This window comes from Crassostrea angulata, chromosome 3 (genome assembly GCF_025612915.1).
Source record: "Crassostrea angulata isolate pt1a10 chromosome 3, ASM2561291v2, whole genome shotgun sequence".
Taxonomy (NCBI): Eukaryota; Metazoa; Mollusca; class Bivalvia; order Ostreida; family Ostreidae; genus Magallana; species Magallana angulata.
Genome location: NC_069113.1, coordinates 34552433 through 34576741, shown reverse-complemented (window position 1 = coordinate 34576741; position 24309 = coordinate 34552433). Strand labels below are relative to the sequence as shown.

The following is a 24309-nucleotide window of genomic DNA, read 5'->3' as shown; positions in this document are numbered from 1 at the left end:
TCTATATACATGTAGATGCACATAACATATAAAAACATTTTAACAAGACCTTGGATTTTCAGTAGGATGTAACTATCTTTTTCTTGCGTCAAAACAAGTTAAAATAACGCTGGTTTTTAGTGAAACATACCTTTGCTCAAAAGTTAAATTCAAAGACCAATGAAATAGGCAGGCCTCTGTCACAATGATGTTTAACACAACGAACCAAAGTCCAAGATGTTGTTAAAATAGTTGTACTACTAATGTAACTGGTACACTGAACAGTACTGGGCTCTGTCACTGTAACATTACTCCTATGTTATAACCAGTTCATTCCGTTATACTCGGTACATTTCGTTATACTCGGTACATTCCGTTATACTCGGTACATTTCGTTATACTCGGTTCATTCTGTTATACTTGGTACATTCCGTTATACTCGGTTCATAGCTTTCCTTCTCAAAGACTCTCTCAGCACGTGGATTCTTTCGTCAATGTCCGCTACATCCATATTCTGTCAAAATCAAAACAAGAAACAAGTTCATTTCTATACAACATGTAAATTAATGTCAATTCCATATTGAAGTTAAAAATCTTTAAAACGTACGTGAAAAGTAAAAATCATGATCATTCACACTCAGAGAATTGGTGCAATAGAATTTTTGTTCTTATCTGTGCGTGTCAAGGAGGTCTTAATAAATGTCGATTACCAAAAACTCGGACGTACCGTGAAAATGAGTGCTCTCTGGTTTTGCGGTTTGGCTCTATGGGTTTCCATTGCTTCAGGTAAAATCCTCTTTCCTGCTCAAAATGATTGGGGGGAGGGGGGTGTCAAGAAAAGTATACAATTGGGGGAGGGGTATATGAAATAATGCCTTCTTCCTAAAATGTCTTAAATATTTTATAAAATTATCATGTAACGTAAGTATATACAAAGTTCAAATAGTCAATATTCAATGGGTTAATTGCAGAATGTTATGCAAGATCGTTTCCAAAGAACAGATGTACTGTATAAGTAAAATAGTCAATAGAAAGTTTTAACGTGTAATTATGTTTTCATCCCTCGATAATGTTCGACGAACTTTTTCTCCTTTGAAATAATTATGTTTTATAACATAACACCTGGTGTTTGTGTTAAAATCTTTTGAAGTTAATTAACATTTTTTTTTTTGGGGGGGGGGGGGGTTCGGTATACTGTCCTTTCCAAAAGATTAACGATTCTAAGGTCTGTAACACCAGTATTTAAAAACTGAAACCGGATGGAGAAGTGTAGTACATGTCTGATTATAAACGGATGACATTTCAATTTTTAAAAAACCCAAATATTTTTACTCAAACAAAAATTTGATGAACGCGCAGATCAAAACTTGCAAATGACCAAAGTTAACGCTAACGTCTTTGTAAGAGTTGTCTCTCTTTTCCAAAAAAAACTCTTTAACAGGCCTATACATAGCTATAATTTGAGAATCAAAATTTTAATTTGTTTTAAGTTTAAAATTGTTTACTTGTGCATTCTGAATGATTGACAAAAGTTTGAATGGTAGACGTCAAGTTACAAGCAAGATACTATATATACCGGGGTATGTTTTTATACAAAATCGAACACGTTTAATTCTGTGTGAACTTTTTCATGGTGTTACAATGATTACTGCACCTGCTTATCTTTTGACGGTTGCACTATTGCAAACCTTAAAACACGGTTATCTTATGATAATCCTAAACGATTTGCCTTTCTCAAACGTAAAAATAAGTAATAAACAGTAGTGTTATAAAGTTCACCGGGATAGACTTCCCAGAAGACTTGATCACGTACCAACCAGGCTCATATCCCTGTGAACTTTTTAACTTAAGTAAACAAAGCTCGAGTCTTATATTTTTTTTCAAAAAATATTAGAACCAGTTTAACAAGAGCTTCGACTTTGGGTAGTTGTGTCAAACAGCAATGTGACTTAGGTCTGTCTATTTCATTGCTAGCCACTCGGCCATGGCTCTTTGAAATCAACAAAATTTGTCTGGCTTTTGAGCTACGATTACGCAATCGATGCATATTTCGCTTGAAACCGCGTCATTTATAACTTATTTTGACACAAAGAATATATAGCTATACGCCCACCTGAAAGTCCAAGGTCTTGTTAAATGGTTCTAAGTACAGAAATAACCAGGGTTTTTTTTTTTTTTTACAAAATGACTCGTGCCAACAAGATCAGCTGATTCAAAGTCTCCATAAGTAATACATGTACACGTATTATTATCAACAAAAAGTTACATTATATTGAAACTAATACCGCATATTTATGTGTAAACAATAACAAGCTTTGTTTCCATAACAAAGAATTTCGAACTCTGTATCTTGCTTGTAATTCAATATTTAACCTTTGACGAATTATTGGAAATACATGTACAAATATCTACCGTTTTGAATACTACATATTGGAAAAATGAAATTTGAAATTTTGAGCTCAGATCGTGTCTAAGTCGCATTAAATGCTTGAACCGACATTTCAGTAAACGCCGTCGGATGTCCGAATGGGTTTCTTCAGCACGATGACTCCTGTTACAAGTTCTTTCACTCAACAAGAGCAACGTGGGCGGAGGCCATGGTAGGTATAACTATTATACAAGTTACGTGGAGATAATGGAAAGTGTCCATACACTTGGCGATCGAACTAAATATTACACATTCCAAATGGCTAGACATCTTTCCAAGTCAAGGGTTTCTGATCGCTAGAATGCAGAGATGTGGCTGGAGGCGGGGGGAGGGGGTATAAAAAATAAATATTGACGTTCATTCATATTTGTATTGATGCTATTGAAGAAATAAAAGACATTATACAAGTATACATCGGCAAGAACCTGTACCTGCTGAGATGTGTTGCGTCAGAAAACTAAGGAACCCTCTCCTTTGCATTCATGCCTAGACTTTTTTGTCATAATATCATTTAGAAAAATAAAAGTTACCAACCCAGCCCCCATTACGAATACAAAAACACTTTTACATGTAAAATATGAATATTTGATTATTGTAAGGAAGATAAGGTCTTACAACCATCCACATTCCCTTATGAAAAATAGTAGAACGTTCTTTGTCGTATTTAAACACAACAAATTGACCATCAACTATGTCACTCCCTCTAAAATCATAAACTATAATGTGGTTTTGTTCACTTTTTTCAAAATCCGTTTCTAGTGTCTGAACATACGACAGATCAAATACATTACAACGCGTTTTCAAGGAGCTGTTTATACAAATAGGGAAAGTTCTTTGGAAACTAAGAGCAAAGAGAAATTATTCATTGTATTTTTTAGCTCTACTGTCAGTTATTCAAGTCACACCTTGCCATTATTGAGACCCAAAGAGAACAGAACTTTGTTGAAGGACTGCTACGTCGAGAATATCACGCAGGTAACCAGGCATGACTTCATTTACCACTCTCTACAGCTTTCCAAACACAGCTATAGTAATAACGTCACATGTAGCATTGGAATCGGCATGTTAATAAAATATTTCTTTCCGACAAGAACCAGTCCCAATAATTTCAACCTGCATCTTATTTTGCATGGTCATATTTAGGATTAATTTAACATCGTTACCCAGGTGAGCGATCCGGCCTCTAAGCACATGGGGCATATTGTTTCGACCATCAGGCATGTTGAATTTCTTTCCGACCAGAAGCAGCCTAAGCAAATTAAAACTGCATCTTATTTAAATTAATTAATCTAATTTTGCATAGAAAAGTATGTTATCCTGGTAAGCGATGCGGTATGTAAGCCCATGGGGCATTTTGTTCTTTCTATCACTATTTACAGCCTACATGTACATACCTTATAAATTATCAAATATTTTAAAATTCATGTACGTGTGGAATCGAAGGTTTGCCAGATGGCTGTTGGATCGACGGGACAGACGCCCTTGTAGAGGGCGAGTGGATCTGGACAACCACGGGTAAGGCCATCGCCACTGATGACTACCAGAAGTGGTTCCCCGGGGAGCCCAACTCTAAAGGAAGGGGTGAGGACTGCATGGACCTCCTCCATCACGAGAACTACAACTGGAACGACGAGAGCTGTGAGGTCATGAATAACTTCCTCTGTGAGGCCGGGTATGCAAGATAAGCAAACCTTTGTATGAGTAATGTTAAAGAAAACACAAAATGGTTAAGGAAGGATATGTTAAGTTGATACAAAAAATTTTATACAGGCAATTGTGCTTCATGTGAATTTCAATTGATTTTCACATGAAGCTTCATGTACAGACAAAGCTTCATGTGAGGCTCTTTACACACAGCGTATAATCAATGTCGTATTTTGATTAGAATTCAATTATTTTATTATAAGTCCTCATTTTACAACACAATTTGTTGTGTGGTGAAACAATACTCTGCACCAAAATGTATCCAGCCATGAACTTTGTGCTGTTCTCTTAAGGTATTAGTGTGCTACATTCTGTACCTTATCATATTTTAAAACTTACACATTATTCTTGGATGTGTAAAACATGGCAAGTTTCATTTTTAGCAACACACACAGTTATTACTTGTAAAGGATAAACATTCTTGTTTCAGCTTAGTTGAGACGGATACAGTCATAGGATAGACCTATCAAAGTGACACTGAAGGAAATTCAATTTTATAAAAACTTTTTCGAAATAAAAGATTTTGCTGTGTTTTTGTTGTTTTCTATTCCTAAAACATGAATTTTCAAAAATGATCAATCATCTGTATCACTTTGACAATTTTTTAATCTAATGTATGTTTCATAATGAAAATCACATTTCTATATATATGTAGATGCACATAATATAAAGAAACATTTTAACAAGACCTTGGACTTTCAGTAGGATGTAACTATCTTTTTCTTGCGTCAAAATAAGTTAAAGATGACGTTGATTTCCAGTGAAATATACCTTTGCTCAAAACTTTTAAGTTAAATTCAAAGAGCCATGGCTGAGTGGCCAACAGTGAAATAGACAGGCCTACATCACAATGACGTTTGACAGAACTACCCAAAGTCCAAGCTCCTGTTAAAATAGTTCTACTACAAATGTAACTGGTACACAGAACAGTACTGGGCTCTGTCACTGTAACATTACTCCTATGTTATAACAAGTTCATTCCGTAATACTTGGTTCATTTCGTTATTCTCAGTTCATTCTGTTATACTCGGTTCATTCCGTCATACTTGGTACATTTCGTTATACTCGGTTCATAGCTTTCCTTCTCAAAGACTCTCTCAGCATGTGAATTCTTTCGTCAATGTCGGCTACATCCATATTCTGTCAAAATCAAAACAACTTCATTTCTATAATGCATGTAAATTAATGTCAATTACAATTGAAGTTAAAAATCTTTAAAACATTTGTGTGAAAAGTAGGAAACAAAATCATTTACACAAAAGGTTGAAGATGATGGTGATGAGGAAGAAGACACAATATTCAAAAGAATACAAAATACATGTACTCAAAGGCCAAAAAACCTAAAACATTGGTTCTTGTATGATAAATGTTATTGAAAAGGAGAACAACTGATTTTCAATTTTAAATCAAAATATGAAAACTGAGTTATTCCCCCTTGTAAATATTGCAATAAAAATGAACAAGAGGCCCATGGGCCACAACGCTCACCTGAGGAACAATAGGTACAATAAAATCAGCTTAATGGAGTCATAATACAAACTTTCTGGACAATGTACAATAATACATGTAGATCCTGTATAAATAAAATCCATTTTCCCCTGGATATTCTTATGTTTATAATCATTACCGGTAGTCCCTTTTCTAACAGGATGATTTTATAGTCATATCATATGTTGAGAATTGCAGTTCTGAAAAAGATCCTTAACAATAGTTTATATATGGGATATAAACGTACATCAAACTCTGAACCTTCTCGTGAGGCCAAAGAATTGTCCTGGTGCCAAAGTCTTAACAATTATAGAGAATCATCTGGCCGATTAGTTTTTGAGAAGATTTTTAAAGATTTACCCTATATATTCCTTTGTTAAACTTTGACCCCCCATTGTGGCCCCACCCTACCCCTGGGGATCATGATTTTCACAACTTTGAATCTACACTACCTGAGAGAGTTTCAGCTTTCCTGGCTGATTAGTTTCTGAGAAGAAGATTTTAAAAGATTTACTCTATATATTCCTATGTAAAACTTCAACCCCCCCCCCATTGAGGCCTCACCCTACCCCCGGGGGTCATGATTTTCACAACTTTGAATCTACACTACCTGAGGATGCTTCCACACAAGTTTCAGCTTTCCTGGCTGATTAGTTTCTGAGAAGAATATTTTTAAAGATTTACTCTATATAGTAATTTGTTAAACTTCGACCCCCCATTGTGGCCCAACCCTATCCCCAGGGGTCATATTTTTCACACTTTGAATTTACACTACCTGAGGATGCATCCACACAAGTGTCAGCTTTCCTGGCTGATAAGTTTCTGAGAAGAAGATTTTTAAAGATTTACTCTATATATTCCTATGTAAAACTTCGATTCCCCATTGTGGCCCCATCCTACCACCGGGGGTCATGATTTTCACAACTTTGAATCTACACTACCTGAGGATGCTTCCACACAAGTGTCAGCTTTCCTGGCCGATTAGTTTCTGAGAAGAAGATTTTTAAAGATCTACTCTATATATTCCTATGTAAAACTTCGATCTCCCATTGTGGCCCCACCCTTGTAAACAATTAAACACAAGAAACATGCACTACATGTATAACAAATAAAGAACACAATTTATTTTTTCGAAATGAATCATATATATACATGTATATACCTACATATTTCCGTCAGCGATATCAAACTCTATTTAAACCAAATAAACTCGAGAAAATGCCGAGCATCTCAACAAAACCTATTGCATTAATCTACCATTACGCAAAAGATAATGCCGAATTACCGATAGAATGAATTGTATTTCAGTACTCCTACATCAGATTTTGCTGAATTTGTGCAGGTAAACAGTTAACTGTTTGATTTACCAAATTCTCTGTTTGATTTGAACCGTAAAAATCACGAAATACAGACGATAGTTTCCAGGTTACAAAGCATAAAAAATGAAAACGAAACGAAAATCAGAACAAGCTAACACCAACGTCATGTGTGAAAACTGTCAACGCATTGAAATAACTTCACAAAATCGGCACCAATATATTTTGCATGTTTCAAAATTTCCCTTCATACGCGAACTGTTGCACAACAAGCAAATTCATCATAGTCAGATCGACCCTTTTTCGTATAATGTCATAGCTGCTTTAAACAAAGAACCTCGAATACGATGTCTTGGTAAAATGGGTAAGCAAACCCGGGCCGTGGCAAAATATAAGCCGGGGCAGATCGGCAATCGTCAATTCCAAATACGCATTATTTTGCAGCAATATTTATAGTGAATACAAATATACTAGTCCATCTAATATCCTGAAATTTTAATGAAATTGGCAGATTAATAACTGCCAATCTTTTGTTTTGCCCAGGCCAAGTCTTGCCTACCCATTTGATCGGATGCCGAACCCGAAGCTATTAAACTGATTGAAACACGCCTTTCCTTTATTATTATTTTCGTAATAACTCAGATTTGAAACAGAATTACCCCTTAATTTTTGCAATTTATATTTTCCTTCCCATAAGGATAATTTATGCTAAACTACGTTGAATTTGCATTGGTAGTTCTTGAGAAGAAGATTTTTAAAAATGCACCCCCCCTTTTTCTACAGTTTCAAGGTTTTCTCCGCTTTGAATACAGATCGGACTTTTATTTCTGCAATTTATATTCGCCCTCCCATAAGGATGCTTTGTGCCAAATTGGGTTGAAATTGGATAAGCGGTTTTAGAGAAGAAGTTCAAAATGTAAAAAGTTTACAGACGGACAGAAGGACGGACAGACGGACGGACAGACGGACAAAATATGATCAGAATAGCTCACTTGAGCTTTCAGCTCAGGTGAGCTAAATACCGTTACCTGTTTGTCACATTTTTTTTAAAAATTGGCATGAGCATCAAAAATTAACTTTCTTTTAGCCAAATGTACATTCTTTACAGTAAATTATGATGAAGCTTACCTGTAAATCCTGATATCTCACAGATATATTGTCTTCTATTCTCTTTCTTTTCCTTGAATGGGGAACAGGCTGTCCAGAAAATAATTTACTTCAGAAAAATAGTCTTATCAATTTTTCACCCTCATACATAATATCTCAGTATCAAAAGAAGCTCCTTTATCAATTTTCAGAAGATATATTTATATTTGGCATTATATTTATACAGAAGAAAAAGGTAAACTTGGTGATATTAAAATTGTTGATTCAATCTATAAATGTTTTTAATTCTCGCTAATTTTGTTGAAATTTATTCAAAACAGCAATAAAGATTAGAATTGTCAATTTTTCTTGGCAAATATATGGAGAGAAAAAAATCATTGTGTCTCAAACTATTAAAAATGCCTTTTTACAGGTATCATGATAAAATAATATTCAACTTTTTTTAAATGTACAATTACTGTTTTTATGCTTACAATGCCCCCTCTGAAGTATTCAGGTGACAGACTCTCTAGGTAAAGAATTCTTTCTTCCATCTTCTTCACTCTGCTAAATAAGTCTGTTCTCTGTTCACCTGCAAAAAGGTGTAAAGAAAAAAGGGCAAGGTGTAGAAAACTGTGAGCTACAGATCTACATCAATAAATTCATTATACAGAAGTGTGTAATCCCCTCATAAGAATTGTGTTACAAAATGCAATGTAGATCTCTATTATGGTATATATCATAGAAAAAGACATTCTTAGGCTTTGTTGCCTTTTAAAATGCCGAAAAATTTACTCCATTTGGTATTTTATAGCAAGAATTTACGTTTGTCAAGTTTAAGGTGGGTCTCTATGTTCTGAAGCCTCTCTTCCATGCCCCCTGAGAACCCTGGATCCTCCATCGTTTCTTTCTTGATCGCAGGGACAGGATCCGACTGACTGACCTGTGTCTGGGGTCCTTGGAGATTGACCACTCTAGTCACTGTGAAAATAAAAGTATGAAGAAACATTTAATCACTACTCCACGCATATTAACAAATGATCTGATCAGTGCATATGTAAAAAGGTACATGTATAAAGACTGCTTACAAAGATTGGGAAAATGTTCACGCTTAACAGCCATCATGCACTGGCTACTTGGGTAAACAGTCAAAGAGATACATATGTAGTTTCACTGGTTTGATAGTGGAAAGACCTGGCAATATGTTGTTTATATAGTGCCATGATCCAATTACAAATAACTTCAATAATGATTGATGTAAAAAAAGGTTCCTTAGCATATTACTGTATTACTGGTATCACAGAGAAATTCTTAATTTGATTATTTCTGCCAAATTCACCCTCAAACTGCAATGGGCCACTGTAAAATGGACTTATTCAAAGAGGTAGGTTTTCTACTGTTTCAGAGAAAATGTAAAACAAAATCTTTTACAGTATACAAGCATACTTGGGCTAAAATAACTCATAGAGAAAATAACTCAGAATGTATTTAATCTACCAAAGTCCTGTTTGCATATGTCATGCAATGCAATTCTAAATGCGTTATTAATGTACATTTGTCAAGGAGACATATTAACTTCATTATTTTGTCATTGATTTAAGAATCATATTTTCTTAATGAAGGGATACAAAGATTGTAATACAAAGATTGGGATACAAACACTGGCTAGCATAAATTATTATTAGATGAGTTATCAAAAGAAATTCTTATCCAAGAATTATCCAAGGGGGTGAGATTGGGGGGGGGGGGGTCCTCCTTATCCCACACCCCTTTAGATCTGCACATGGATAGAATATGCATGTTAATTTCTACTATTCAGCAGTTATAACAAGCCATAAAATATCAAAACACTGAGTGAATACCTTTGATATGACTTTTCCCTCCAATCCTTGTGTCAAATACTGAATCCACCCGAGCACAGCTACTGTCAGCTTCTGAGGAATAAAAAACAATAAATTTATACATGTATATGATGACATGGCCTAAATCTTCTGCTCTCCAAGTATTAAAAAGGCTTTACTGCTTTATTAAAGATGTTTTCTAAGAACATACCTTTATCTATATGCATGAAATACAATGTTTTAGTATAAAACCTATCCCATGATGTGTGACAGTTGTAATAAATCATTTTAGGACTTCAATGTTGGTCAATCAATAATCATATGATAATTCTATTAATCTCATTAAAAGAAGTACACACATTTTATAATTTTTATACAAATCATAAAACAAGTGGATCATAAATTACATTTTCAGGCTATAATAATAATGCAGATCAAGGCTACCTACCTGATGATAATTTGGCAGAATGATATAAGACCTTTTCATGTCTATGCTTATAATTTGTGCCTTCCAACACAGTCTTTTATCTGACATTTAAGCCTTACCTGATGAGGGAGTGACAGTTGAGCAGAATTCTCTGATGTTTAGTTCGTCCACTTCCTGTCTCTTCTGTTCAATGAAGGCAGAAATCCTTCTTTCTATCTAAACACACACAAGTATAAATTAAAAAACACATTGCATACAAAGATTAGCAGAAAACCAGAAGGTAAGCCTACAGGTAATGGAATCTGCACTGTATTGATGAAAATTAAACTACATCTAAGAACTTATTCTTTGTATTCTACTTCTTCACTTAAATTATGCTACAGTTATGATAATTTCATTACTACAAAACTGTCTGCATGGATGTTGTTAAACTGTGTTAGAATTGATCTACCGGTATTTGCTTATAAGCTGCATGACAGTAAAAGTTTTCAAAATTTGTGATCACGGATCATGTACCTCTTGACTAGAGGCCTTGATCTGTATGTTGTTACTGAACAGCTTGTCTTTAACACTGGGTGCAGGTAAGGGAGTAGAATGGCCTCCTCCTTCTTCTCCTTTTATCTTGAACTTTGACCCATCGTCCTCTGCCACTACCATCTCAATATCGGTGTCCTTCAACTCAACTTTGGTTTCACTGCTGTTAATATAACTACTCTCCTGTTTGTTCTGCAACTTTGTATGGACATCCTTTTTAAAAAAAAAGTAAATAAGCAACTAACTGTTACAATATGATGATAGTTACAAATACATGTTAACATGCATGTTCATTGTATCATGAAATACAACCCAAACAAACATGATGATTTTCACCTTAAGACAACCAATAAGCTTTTCCAGCACGTTGATAAAGTTTTCTCCATTATCCAGTGAATCTTTAATGTCGACAGAGCTGGCTGGCAAAACTTCAAAAAGATCAAAGTCTTTGTACACTGCCTACAAAAATACAAATTACACAAATTATAGTCAGATAGCTGCATGATACTAAGAAACTTGCATCAAATTGAATTCATGAATGTCCTTTTCTCTCTGTGTGTGAACATTGAAGCATAAAACTTTATTTAGCAACGATCATATATGTCAGAAAGGAAACAAACTTTCAAAAACTCAGCAAACAATTTTAACACAACTTGCAAATCCATTTTTCCAGGTGCTGCCTCAGATTTGTTATTAACTCGTTCATTTACGAATTCTGAACAAAGTAAATGTAGCAGTTTGAAATGAATAGCCTCAAATATTGAAATATTTACATTACTATTGATTTATGGAGTAAGTTTTCTTGGTTTAAATGGTCTAAACATCATTTTTAAGGAAGAATGAACAATGTATACGAAATATTCAAAGCTCGCGTTATTTTCATTTTCTTTCAAAAATGGTGACGTTTTCATCATAACAGACTCTTTGGAACGCGCGGATATCAAAATTTCTGTCGAATGACACAAGAAGGGTTTACAGTTGGGCTCATTAGAGTCGGCGACAACGTTAAGAAATACAAGTTGATAGATTTTCGTGGAAGAGATGAGGTAAAAAAGGACATAAATAGCAAATAGATAAAACTTGCTGATTTTTTTAAATTTCTCGAATTTCCTCGATTAAACTGGTTGGAACAATGAGATCTATTATTGCGATTTACTAGACTGACAAAAATATCGGAATTCATTTGTTTATGTTGGAACCATTGCTTATATGGCAATTTAAATGACAGACAATTTATACCCTTAAACATCTGCTGTTTGGTTACATCAACATTGTTATTATAGGTCATTTTTGTTTTGTTTCTATCAACATTAAGGTTACAATTGGAAGATCTCAGGATGCCACATTTTGTATTTTATCCACCATGATTTCACGCTGTCATGCAGTGTTGAAAAAAGAGGGAGCTGTATGGAATATTAAAGACAACAAGGTATTGCATTTTTGTGAGGCATGATCATGCTGCACATCTATATATTTAATATTCATGACTTTTTCTAATATGATTTAATTGCAGATAGTCCAAATTCTTATAAAAAATCTTTTTATATCTGTGAATTTGATTTTTAATTCTTTAAGTAACATCATCAATTCATTGTAGAGTCTGAATGGAGTTTTTGTAAATGGTAAGAAATTGGAACCTCACACGCCATGTACATTGAATGAAAATGACACCATCCAATTTGGAGTCCCTAAAACTGGAGAGGAGGTTGCTGAGTTCATCTTCAAGTTCCATTACAAGATAAAAGTAAAAAGGGCACGACCCAAAAGCTCTGATGAAACTGACAGTTCAACATCAGCACAAACAAATGTCAACCATTATCCATTGAAGAGAGTAAAACTGAACACTAGTGACAATATAGCGACTGATAAACCTTCATGTTCCAAGGAGAACTTCCTGAAAAAACAGCAGCCGTTTGACGATTACAAAGAGAAGCAGAATAGACAGCAAGAAGAAGCCGATATGAAACTGAAAGAATTCGAAAATAAACTTGCCGAGATGCAGAAGATGTTGAAGGAGAAAGAGGAAGAGCACGAGAAGATGAGGAGGTGTTTGGAGGAGGAGAAACAGGAGCGAGAAAATCAGACATTGCAGATGAAAGAGAAGCTGAAAGAAAAGGAGGTCCAGCTAGAAGTTCAGACCAGTACAATGAGGGAAAGGTTAAAAGAGAAAGAACAAGAACTGGCTGCAGAAGTCAAGAAACGAGAGGTAAGCAAGGAGGAATTTATATTGTAATATCAGAGACATGTGTGCCTGCATATCTGTACATGATTGTATCTACATGGAAGCAAGTATGTATTTGATTCCTCCATGTGCAAAATAAAACTTCTTGAACATTAATAATTTAATTACCGGTATTAATATTCTAGCTTCAGTACCTCCTCATTAAAAACTAAAGGCATTGTTTATCCATCCATTTATTTGTCTAAGCTCTTTGTAAAATCAGATCATTGCAATTACGGTAAATCCTATAATCCAAAAGGAACAAAATATAGTTTAAAGTAGAGAAAATTTGTCACAAACTGTTTCTGAACTGACACACTTTTTAATCTTCAGTGAATTCTTTAATTTAGGAAGATGAAAAGAAAATGAAAGAGGATTTAGAAAACCAGTTGATGAGCAAGGAGGCAGAGCTCCTGGAACAACTCCAGCAGCAGAAGGATGCTCTCATTACTGAGAAAAAGAAGGTGGAGGAAGACCTGCAGAAATCCATGGAGAAAGCTCTGGAGGAGAAGAACAAAGAACTGGAGGACCAGCTACACAAAGAAAAGGAAAGGCTGGAGAAGGTAATGGGATTTACAGTCAGAAAAGCTATTTATATTTTAAAGGCAAATGTACAAAAAATCATTTTTAAAAATAAGAAACATTAATGGACTCAGTGTCTCATGACAAGAACAATTTTCATTTTAGAATGCTTTCTTAATAACCTATGTGTAAGAATCAACATAAAATCTGTGAAAACTAGGCATCAGATAAGGGTGCACAGTTTGATAAACACACTGGTTGATGCTGATTTTTCTGAGTTAATAAGCCAACAAGACTGAAGTCATGGACAAGTGTGAAAGTAAACACAGGAAGGTTTGCAAAAGGAGATAAAACAAATAGATTAGAAAATATTACATGTAACATATATTTTCAAACATTGGTGACAACTTTTCCTGAGACAAACACAAGTAAGGAACAATCACAAAAATGATATTTACAAGATGATAAAAGACATCTAATTATATATAGAATATTTGAGCTTTTGGTTTATGATTTCTTCTAATGAATCTCATGTGAGATGAGCCAATTTGCACAATGCTCTGATGCAGTGTTATTCAATGCCTTCTCTTTTCAACAAATTTAACAACATGCAAAGAAATGTACAGGCTTAAATAAGCCGCTTAATTAAAGAAGTTTTAAGAGATACTTTATTTCCAGACATAATAAAATATAATATACATTGTAGTTATTTGAATGGCAATAAAATACTCATAAAAAACAATCAATTTAGAAACATAGAAAATGCTGATAAAGGATTAGAAAGATGAAGTATCTTTTATTGATCTATATATGTAGCATTCCTGAGCAGAGTCTCTTATACATGTTATATTGACTGAGTATTTCGGATCCCATATGTATATTGAGGTTAGTCTCCTTATCAGCACTGTGTATGGGAGATTTTTGTTAAATGGAGTAGAGCAGCAGGACACTTTTTACACATTGTTATCAGATGTACGAATTGATGAATAAGCATGACAAGAGAGATATTTGTTGTTTTTATGTCATTAATACATTAAGAAGCTTAATGTAATCTGTTTAACTCTTTCAACAACAACAGCAAAAAAGGATAACAGGCAATTGTATTTTGTTTCATATATGTGCTTCAGTGCTTGGGATAAGAAATTAACCAATCTTTTAATAGACATTCGTACTTGTATTTAGCATCATTTAATTATTAATAAAACCAGCAATTTTGACAAAAACCAGCAATTTTACTACATGTATTTACAGGAAAGAATGTAATTATATATTACCCGTATAACAATTTTAGAAATATACAAAAAAATTAATAATTTGAATAACTGTAAAGTTGTAATATTTATTAGGTTATAACAGAGAAAGAGACAAAACAGAAAATGCTTGAGGCTCAGCTGCAGGAAACAAAAAAAGAACCTGACCAATCAGAGGCCATCCTTCAGGCTCGGCAGGACATCCTATCCAACTTCTCTGACCTAATGGAGACTGAGCTTCAGTGCAGTATTTGTAATGAACTCTACATACAGGTAAAAACACATGTTTGATGTAAATTGTTGTGAATGAAAAATTCTCTAGATGTGAAGAGATCTTGTTATTTGTCATGTTTATTTGTGTTTTAGTTTTAAGTAGCATCCTGTTTGCAGGTTTTACTCTTAGCATATAAATTATTATGTTGAACCTATAAGTCATTGACTTTTTAACAAGTTAACTTGGATTTGAATTAGAGCATTTTTTAATATAACTGTTCATATATATGCATGAAATTTTACACAGTGGAACTTGCTTTCCACCCCCAAAAGACTGTTAATTTTATGGAATACACAGCAAAATTATATAATACATTTACAGTTTTCATGTAGGTAATACAATTTGTTAAAGATATGTTTTTTTTCAAATTTTATATTTTGAAGCCATTTTGAAATATTCACATGATGTTTTACTTTCATCATTTCTCAAGTGAATTCATGGAGTAGGAGTTTAAAAATGAAATGATGCATGCATGTTCACCTAAACATTTCTTTACTTTAACCAAAAAAACTTTCATTAAAATTTTTCAATATGCATTAATTGCTGAGCTCCTGAAATTCATAAAATAAAGCTTGTTACAAACTATTTCTGTATTTTGAAAATCTTTGCTTTATAGGCAACATCTTTAGGCTGCTCCCACTCGTTCTGTGCACTATGCATTGCGGAGTGGATGAAGGTAAAGAAAGAATGCCCCATCTGTAGAACCCCTGTCACCTCCCAGCTCAGATCCATCGCCTTGGACAATTACATTGACACCATGGTGGAACACCTCAGTGAGGAGTTAAAGACTCGCCGGAAACAACTGGTGGCATCAAGGAAAGGTATGGGAGTTCTATGAAATACCCTAACATGTACTCCCACTTTTAGCCCCCCAAAATTAATGTTTAGACTCTTTTATGAAAAATTAAATATAAAAAATGCAGCAGGCAGGTACCCAAGACATGTTCAGCAGAGTAAGTGCTGATGAGCATTCAGTGCCGCCGCAAAATCATCTATACCTATAGCACAAATTTTGACGAGGGCTTGCGAGTACCTGCTCTGCTGAACAATGCCTCTAGTAGTCTTTTCTTTATTGCAAGACTTGAAAAGAGGGAAAATTTACTTTTAAAAACTAAAAAAAAATTGTTAACTTCTGTTAGTCAGGGCATCTTTATGATTTTAATCTAGGTGCTGTAGTTGCTTGGTTATGTACTGATGCATCATCATTTCCTCAAAAGTTTATAAAGCAGAATTGTTAAAGTACTTGAGATTTAACAGGTCAAATTTTAAATCAGTGAGCGGACAGTATCACATTTGTATTGTATGCAATAATGATAATCAGTTTAAATTGATTGTCCTGATTAACTACAGGTACGTGATTTGAAAGCATTAGTGAAAGACCACGTACATGTAAATTGTGAGGGATTTTCATATTTCACCCCTAATATTTTATATGATACAATTGAAATTGTAGAGGAACAGGAAAAAATTGAGAAGGCCAAACAAGAGGCAGAGAGAGCCAATCAGAGAGCCAACAACGCACGGGGAGGGAGGGGCCGGCGAGGAAGGAGGGGTCGAGGCGGGAGGGGCCAGCGCCAGGCCCAGCAGACCACCACCAGGAACAGAGAGGGGCATCAGCCAATCATCATCGAGAGTGAGGACGAGGCAGATGGAGGAAATGTTTATGTTGGATTGATTGAGGAGGAGGTGGTGGCTGAGGATTTGAGTGACAGTACCAGGAGTAGTGACAGCGACGACCATTTTTACACAGATTCTGACGAGGATAGTGATGGGGTGTCGGGCGATCCCGATGCATATTATGGAGGATATGGCCATTGTTACAGATGCGGTTAGTTAATAGCATTGCATGTTACTTGTGTAAATCTATCTTGAATATACGTGTTCTTCTTTAGTTGTCTTATCATATGAAACTGCAGTAGAATATTTTTTTTTAATTATGTACATCTCTTATATATATGAAACGTCAAAAAAAATTATGTGTAATTTTTTTTTAACTGAACCATTATGGATAATATTTGAAAATTGATTTTATATTATCAAAATGTGAAACAATCACTCCCTCTTCCTCTGATGTTGATTAGTTGTCAGAATTACTCTTATGTAGGATTCTTATGTTTATTCATATTTTTCAGGTCACACAGGACATTGGGCCAATGGATGTCCCTTCCGATAGTGAATAGTCCATCGTCATGCCAAACCTGTGTTCTTTTACATTTCTGTTGGTTTATTCTTTTAGTACAAACAATGGAACTTTAAAGCATGTTATACAAGTTGTCTTACTATTTTTTTTCGGTATTTTACAATTTTTCAGTAAAATGTTAAAACAAAAAAGCAGTGTTGTTTTATTTTTGGTGCCCCTGTTTTATTCAGACAGAAAGTTTTGGGGGAAGGAAAGGGTAATTTCAACCAGGGATCACCCTTGTCTGTCGACTTTTCTGTCTGTCATTCTGTTTGTATCTGTCTTTGCAGAAAAGAAGACTGGTAATTAAGAAATTATCCTTCGAGGTCCATGAGTCGTTGTTACCTTAAGAATTTGTACCACATTAGGTGCTTGCTAAAACTTGTTACACTAAATTAATAATAACCTACATATATAGGAATTCTATCCATTTGTATGATTTTACAATATATTCCTTATTTTTTTTTCAACAACCTCCTACTTAATCTTGCAAGATGCGCGAGAGGACACAACTCTAGAACCGTGACGAATTTAGAACCTCCGATGATAAATGTTAGTAAAATATATTTATGATTTTCCAATATTTTCTAACGGAGGTAAAGTATAAAATAAAAATTTAGCTAAGTTAAAGAAGACTTTTTGGCTTTATTTGTTATAGTATCAAATCATTGGTATTTTTCGAGGTACAGCAAAACTCGTTTAGTACGAATTTTCGGATATAGCAAAGTTTTTTTGAGTCCCCGGTAAAATTCTTAACAAATCTTTTGAAAATTTTACGGTTATAACGAATTCGGTTATAACGAATTTACGGATATAGCGAACTGATTTTGAGTCCCGTAGAGGTGAATAAGAACGAAATTTAAAACTTTTATAACGATTTTCTTTACAGTTTAAAAAGTTTTCACTACCATTTAAGATAATAGTTGGAATGAATTTAATTTCATATACTAGTAATTTTTAGCTCACCTGAGCTGAAAGCTCAAGTGAGCTATTCTGATCACATTTTGTCTGTCGTCCGTCTGTCCGTCCGTCCGTCCGTCTGTCCGTCCGTCTGTCCGTCCGTCTGTCCGTAAACTTTTCACATTTTCAACATCTTCTCAAGAACTACAAGGCCAATTTCAACCAAACTTGGCACAAATCATCCTTAGGCAAAGGGGATTCAAAGTTGTGAAAATTAAGGGCCACACCCGTTTTCAAGGGGAGATAATTAGAAATTAATGAAAAATTTTGAGAAATTTTCAAAAATCTTCTTCTCAAGAACCAGAAAGCCAGGAAAGCTGAAACTTGTGTGGAAGCATCCTCAGGTAGTGTAGATTCAAAGTTGTGAAATTCATGACCCCCGGGGGTAGGGTGGGGCCACAATGGGGGGTCGAAGTTTTTTCATAGGAATATATAGAGTAAATCTTTAAAAATCTTCTTCTCAGAAACTAATCAGCCAGGAAAGCTGAAACTTGTGTGGAAGCATCCTCAGGTAGTGTAGATTCAAAGTTGTGAAAATCATGACCCCCGGGTGTAGGGTGGGGCCACAATGGGGGGTCGAAGTTTTACATAGGAATATATAGAATAAATCTTTAAAAATCTTCTTTCCAGAAACTAATCAGCCAGGAAAGCTGAAACTTGTGTGGAAGCATCCTCAGGTAGTGTAGATTCAAAGTTGTGAAAATCATAACCCCTGAGGTTAGGTTGGGGCCACAATGGGGGGGTCAAAGTTTTACATAGGAATATATAGAGTAAATCTTTAAAAATCTTCTTCTCAGAAACTAATCAGCCAGGAAAGCTGACACTTGTGGGAAAGCATCCTCAGGTAGTGAAGATTCAAAGTTGTGAAAATCATGACCCCCGGGTGTAGGGTGGGACCACAATGGGGGGTCGAAGTTTTACATAGGAATATATAGAATAAATCTTTAAAAATCTTCTTTCCAGAAACTAATCAGCCAGGAAAGCTGAAACTTGTGTGGAAGCATCCTCAGGTAGTGTAGATTCAAAGTTGTGAAAATCATGACCCCTGGGGGTAGCGTGGGGCCACAATGGGGGGTCGAAGTTTTACATAGGAATATATAGAGTAAATCTTTAAAAATCTTCTTCTCAGAAACTAATCAGCCAGGAAAGCTGAAACTTGTGTGGAAGCATCCTCAGGTAGTGTAGATTCAAAGTTGTGAAAATCATGATCCCTGGGGGTAGGGTGAGGCCACATTGGGGGGGGGGGTTAAAATTTTACATAGGAATATATAGAGTAAATCTTTAAAAATCTTCTTCTCAGAAACTAATCAGCCAGGAAAGCTGAAACTTGTGGGAAGTATCCTAAGGTAGTGTAGATTCAAAGTTGTGAAAATCATGATCCCTGGGGGTAGGGTGAGGCCACATGGGGGGGGGGTGTTAAAGTTTTACATAGGAATAAAGAGTAAATCTTTAAAAATCTTCTTCTCAGAAACTAATCAGCAAGATGATTCTTTATAATTGTTAAGACTTTGGCTCCAGGACAATTCTTCGGCCTCACAAGAAGGTTCAGAGTTTGATGTAGCTAAATATCCCATATATAAACAATTGTAAAGGATCTTTTTGAGAACTGCAATGCAGGCAGCTATTTTTTCATTAGAATCTTTTTGTATTACTGTTTTGGGTTATTGCCCTTGATTTATTGATTCTTGATTATTTTAATTAATGCATCCACTGTTAACCAATTAATGTGATGATTATTTTTATACAATAATAAATATTCAATGTATATAAGTTGTTCTGCATAAGTAGTTTTGGGTTAGGCTGGATTAGTTTGTTTATTTTTGATTTCCAATTTTTAGATACTATGAATTATTTTAGGCTGGCACATATATAGGGACAGTGTCTATTGCATTGCAATGTGCGACTGTTTGGGGTTAAACTTGAACAGGTACGGAGAGATTGAGGGTGTTGACATCCCTGCTCTTTCTATTCTTCGTGTTTTTCTAACCAACGATACAGAATGTGCGGTCATATCTGCCCTGTATCGCATTAATACAAATGTGCGGTCATACCTGCTTGTATTGGTGGTGGTTGCGGCGGAGCACTAGTGTATGGTCATCCCTGCTGGTGTTCTGGCCTTTCTAGCGCAAGTGTCTGGCACTCCCTGCGTTAGGTTGAGCTGTTGGCGCAAGTGTGAGGTCATCCCTGCTTGCGTTATCTCTGCTTGCATTAACGTTGGTACCTGTTGAGTTGCGCAGGTGTGCGGTCATCCCTGCCTGCATAACGTTGAGTCCCTATATAGATTAAAGTCTGCTCTTGTAAATATTTTCAGCAATCAGGCCAGCATTTTTTGAAATTTCGATTTACAAACCCGCCGACCCTATTTTTTAAAAATTCAAATAAAAATAAAAGGACCTGAACTAGCTATTAATTTTATTTTTTCCTCCGACCCGAAATTTTCTTTCTGGTAAAAATAAAAATAAATGTTGATGCAATCACGTATGTGTATTCTGAATTATTGTTGTTCATGCATTGATTAAAAAGACCAAGTTCTTTCCGATCAAGTCACAGGCACTAGAAGTCACAAAAAACCACCATAGGGCCTACTCCTGTTTGCTTTCGTTCAACCCTACAATTTACGACCCTATTAAGTTTTGTGATCGGCAACTTAGCCAGAATTTCCTCAAGAAAGAGAAGTTGAAGAATTTTTCTATCACAATTCGGATTCCGTATATTAAAAAACTCATTGGCAAGAAAATGATGTTACTTTTTAAAAAAACATTTTTGCAAAATTAATTATAAAATAATCATAATTTAACCGTTTGGAAATAGATCCTTTACATAACGGTTGTAAGTAGGTCATAGGGTTGGACTAATAACCCTAAACACACTGAACACAGGAGTCTTATGACTGAAGGGAAGAGAATGATTTTATTTGTCATTAAGCTAACAAAATAACGAAACATTTCTTTTATTAAAGGTATAATTACATAAATTTTTAAATAAAAAAATCTTGTTTGATTTTTTACTGACATTTATGGACATGCTTCTAATCCAATTTATTTTCAGTAACAATATTTTAAATTTTGAATTTGTGAACAACATTGTTAATTTAATCAAATAAATGATTTCTCAAACTTCTTCCTATTTTTCTGCAAGGAAGAAGTGAAAACTCTCTTAATTTTTTTTATACATGCTTGTACAATATATCAACACAAATTTTCAGTGCCCATGGATAAAATATGTTATGATAAGAACATAATCAACAACCAAAATTACTTACATGTTTTAAAAAATGGCAGCTCCTGGACACGTGTTCTTATTTTAAAAATAAAAAAAATATTGTTGAAAAATTGTTTTATTTTTATTTTTTTTCTCGACGGACAAATTTATCAATTTTATTTTTATTTTTTTTCCCTCCTCCTCACCAAATAATTTGAAAAATATTTCGTAAATCTAAAAATAAAAAAATGCTGGCCTCAGGGCTATCCGAGTTCCAAGGGGGGAAAATGGATTTTATTTATACAGGATCTACATGTATTAATGTACATTGTCCAGATTGTATTATGACTCCATTAAGCTGACTTTATCATACCTATTGTTCCTCAGGTGAGCGATGTGGCCCATGGGCCTCTTGTTTCAATTCACAATCCGATTGTTAAAAGTATCAAAGTAATGCATATTTTTTTAAGCCTCAATTAGCAAAAAAATGTAGTCTTGTAAAAATGAAAAGAATACATGTATATAATGAATTCGTTATAGTTATTTTTGCGAATTCGTTATACGGATTTCTACTACAGTTATTGTCGAGATCAAAGAGATGCCGCGGACATTATTCTCCAATATACCACGAACGTCATCAGTAAATTATCAGATCAGAAATACCTATTTGTCTTGCACTGACCATGAAAGTACAACTTCAAACCGTAAAAAGATTTAAAACTATGTCATTTCACGTGTTAGTTCCAGTCAAAACGATGTGTATTGCCTCAAATGTTTATTTTTAAGAGATCAGTGCGGCTGTTCCTAGCACCTCCCTAGCACATTTTCACTGCGTGTTTTTACATAAAATATATAACGTAAAGTAGTAGTGATCCAAAGAAAAATTATGTCGTCTGTATGTGATACCTTTGATCGATACACATAAAAACATTACCAACAAAACCATTAGGGTTACACGGAACAGCCGTCAAAATGACCTAGATCGTCTTTCTATAGGAGAAACGATCTGTAGAAATACTGGGCTGTTAGTAGAATAGAAATTAAGTACGAGTTTTCGTGAATGTTGCAGGATAACCTCCGATGTCGATCGAGAAATATTGTTTGAAATATAAAAGCCGGCTTTTATATTTCAAAACAACATTTCTCGACATCGGAGATTATTCTGCAACATTCACGAAAACTCGTACTTTATTTTCAAAGAACGAATTACGGATATAACGAAGTAAATACACTGATCCCTAGGACTTCGGTATAACCGAGTTTTACTGTAATATATTTCTCGTTATCCTTTTTTAAATATGGCCTGCAAATCTCAGTTTCACATTCGTTCCACATTCTTGCATAATCAGATAATTGCGGGGAAAACTTATACAAGGTACTTTGATCGAGCCAAATCAAGACATGACATTATTGAAGTAATAATTTGCAAATTATTATCGATAATTTGTTGATACACTGATTTTCCAAGCTTGTAAGTTTCATGCTTTCCTTTAGAATCGGTAACTTGCATAAGCAAATGTCATATTTCATTCGATGGTTGTCCCTTTTTTATATACCGGTAATACATAGTGGTATAATTTATACACTAAATATTTTTTCTTCTTGTATAGTATTTTTCCAGAAAGAAGATGGATGGATAAGGCGTGTAAAATGCCCATACACGATCGGACAAGCTACTGAAAAATTAAAATATCAATACATCTTGTATATTTTTTTTAAATCATGTAAAACAATACATGTATATACGCCCCACTTTCTCCTCTCGCCACACTCTCTCCTCTCGCCTCACTCTTTCTCATCTCTCACCCCACTCTCTCTATCTCTCGCCCCTCGCTGTGAGACCTCTGTATGAGTCCTGGAAGTAAGGGGCAGGGTCAGGAAGCCCATCCCTGGCCTCTCGTAAATACTAGGGGCAGTGTTGCTCAGTATTCATAGCCACAATAAACTACTCGGTATCCCACCTTCTCTCGCTCCAGTCCCCCACTCTCTTGCCCCACTCTCTCCTCCCGCCCCACTCTCTCTCGCCCACTCCCCTACTCTCTCTCGCCCTACTCTCTCTCCACTCGCCCCACTCTCTCAACCACTCTCCTCTCATCCCACTCTCTCCTCTCTCACCCAACTCTCTCTCTCTCTCACCCCTGTCTCTCTCCCCTCGCCCCACTCTCTCTCCTCTCGCCCCACTCCAACACTCTCTCTCTCTCGACCCACTCTCTCACCACACTCTCTCGCCCACTATCTCACCACACTCCCCCCTCCCTCTCCTCGCCCCACTCCCTCACAACACTCTCTCTCCTCGCCCCACTCCCACTCTCTATCGCCCCACTCTCTCCTCTCGCCCCACTCCCTCTTCTCTCGCCCCCACTCCCGCACTCTCTCACCCTACTCCCACACCCCTCTTGCCCCACTCTCTCACAACACTCTCTCCTCGCCCCATTCCCACTCTCTATCGCCCACTCTCTCCTCTCGCCCCACACTCTCTCCTCTCGCCCCACTCCTTCTCCTCTCGCCCCACTCTCTTTCCTCTCTCACCCCACTCTCCTCTCTCCCCACTCTCTATCGCCTCTCTCTCTCCTCTCGCCCCACTTTCTTGCTCTCCTCTCGCCCCTCTTGCCCCACTCTCTCTCCTCTAGCCCCACTCTCCTCTCACCCCCCCCCCCACTCTCTCCTCTCGCCCCACTCTCTCGTCCCACTCTCTCCCCACTCCCACTCTCTTTCGCCCCACTCTCTCCTCTTGCCCCACTCTCTCTCCTCTCGCCCCACTCTCTCTCCTCTCTCCCCACTATCTATTCTCTCGCCCCACTTTCTTGCTCTCCTCTCGCCCACTCTCTCTCTCCTCTCGCCCCACTCTCCTCTCACCCCCACTCTCCTCTCTCTCCTCTCGCCCCACTCTCTCTTGCCC

At 35.9% G+C, this 24309-nt stretch overlaps 3 protein-coding genes across 4 annotated transcripts; 2 read left to right on the top strand and 1 right to left on the bottom strand.

Annotated features, from left to right (window-relative positions):
• Nucleotides 1-25: 25 nt before the first annotated feature.
• On the bottom strand, nucleotides 26-11494 carry LOC128177448 (MAP3K12-binding inhibitory protein 1-like). 2 transcript variants are annotated; one of them, XM_052844159.1, is made up of 9 exons: nucleotides 11424-11494; nucleotides 11140-11262; nucleotides 10786-11016; nucleotides 10389-10485; nucleotides 9864-9935; nucleotides 8827-8982; nucleotides 8496-8593; nucleotides 8044-8112; nucleotides 26-493 (listed from the first exon to the last, which is right to left on the bottom strand). In XM_052844159.1, exons 1-9 carry the CDS (start codon nucleotides 11466-11468, stop codon nucleotides 413-415), a joined length of 972 nt encoding a protein of 323 aa, XP_052700119.1. In that variant the 5' UTR covers nucleotides 11469-11494; the 3' UTR covers nucleotides 26-412. The 2 variants fall into 2 exon arrangements, with proteins under 2 accessions (XP_052700119.1, XP_052700118.1); XM_052844158.1 differs by lacking the exon at nucleotides 26-493 and adding an exon at nucleotides 4757-5251.
• On the top strand, nucleotides 609-4642 carry LOC128177449 (perlucin-like). Its single transcript, XM_052844160.1, has 5 exons — nucleotides 609-765; nucleotides 2485-2579; nucleotides 3286-3382; nucleotides 3851-4079; nucleotides 4542-4642. Exons 1-5 carry the CDS (start codon nucleotides 714-716, stop codon nucleotides 4570-4572), a joined length of 504 nt encoding a protein of 167 aa, XP_052700120.1. The 5' UTR covers nucleotides 609-713; the 3' UTR covers nucleotides 4573-4642.
• Nucleotides 11495-11701: 207 nt separating the features above from the next.
• LOC128178846 (E3 ubiquitin-protein ligase rnf8-like) lies at nucleotides 11702-17408 on the top strand. The gene is made up of 8 exons (XM_052846218.1): nucleotides 11702-11849; nucleotides 12119-12232; nucleotides 12401-13009; nucleotides 13375-13587; nucleotides 14893-15069; nucleotides 15687-15891; nucleotides 16524-16898; nucleotides 17203-17408. The coding sequence occupies exons 1-8, from the start codon at nucleotides 11760-11762 to the stop codon at nucleotides 17241-17243; spliced, it is 1824 nt and encodes a 607-aa protein (XP_052702178.1). The 5' UTR covers nucleotides 11702-11759; the 3' UTR covers nucleotides 17244-17408.
• Nucleotides 17409-24309: the final 6901 nt, after the last annotated feature.

Bases quoted from the DNA above. Each gene is read 5' to 3' on its own strand.
- LOC128177449 (XM_052844160.1), top strand. From the start codon at position 714: ATGAGTGCTCTCTGGTTTTGCGGTTTGGCTCTATGGGTTTCCATTGCT. The intron at 766-2,484 runs GTAAAATCCTCT...CCGACATTTCAG, and splicing joins ATGGGTTTCCATTGCTTCAG to TAAACGCCGTCGGATGTCCG. The intron at 3,383-3,850 runs GTAACCAGGCAT...GTGGAATCGAAG, and splicing joins ACGTCGAGAATATCACGCAG to GTTTGCCAGATGGCTGTTGG.
- LOC128177448 (XM_052844159.1), bottom strand. From the start codon at position 11,468: ATGGATTTGCAAGTTGTGTTAAAATTGTTTGCTGAGTTTTTGAAA. The intron at 10,486-10,785 runs GTACATGATCCG...GTGTGTGTTTAG, and splicing joins TCAAGGCCTCTAGTCAAGAG to ATAGAAAGAAGGATTTCTGC. The intron at 9,936-10,388 runs GTAAGGCTTAAA...TTTATTCCTCAG, and splicing joins AACTGTCACTCCCTCATCAG to AAGCTGACAGTAGCTGTGCT.
- LOC128178846 (XM_052846218.1), top strand. From the start codon at position 11,760: ATGACACAAGAAGGGTTTACAGTTGGGCTCATTAGAGTCGGCGACAAC. The intron at 12,233-12,400 runs GTATTGCATTTT...AATTCATTGTAG, and splicing joins GGAATATTAAAGACAACAAG to AGTCTGAATGGAGTTTTTGT. The intron at 13,588-14,892 runs GTAATGGGATTT...AATATTTATTAG, and splicing joins AAAAGGAAAGGCTGGAGAAG to GTTATAACAGAGAAAGAGAC.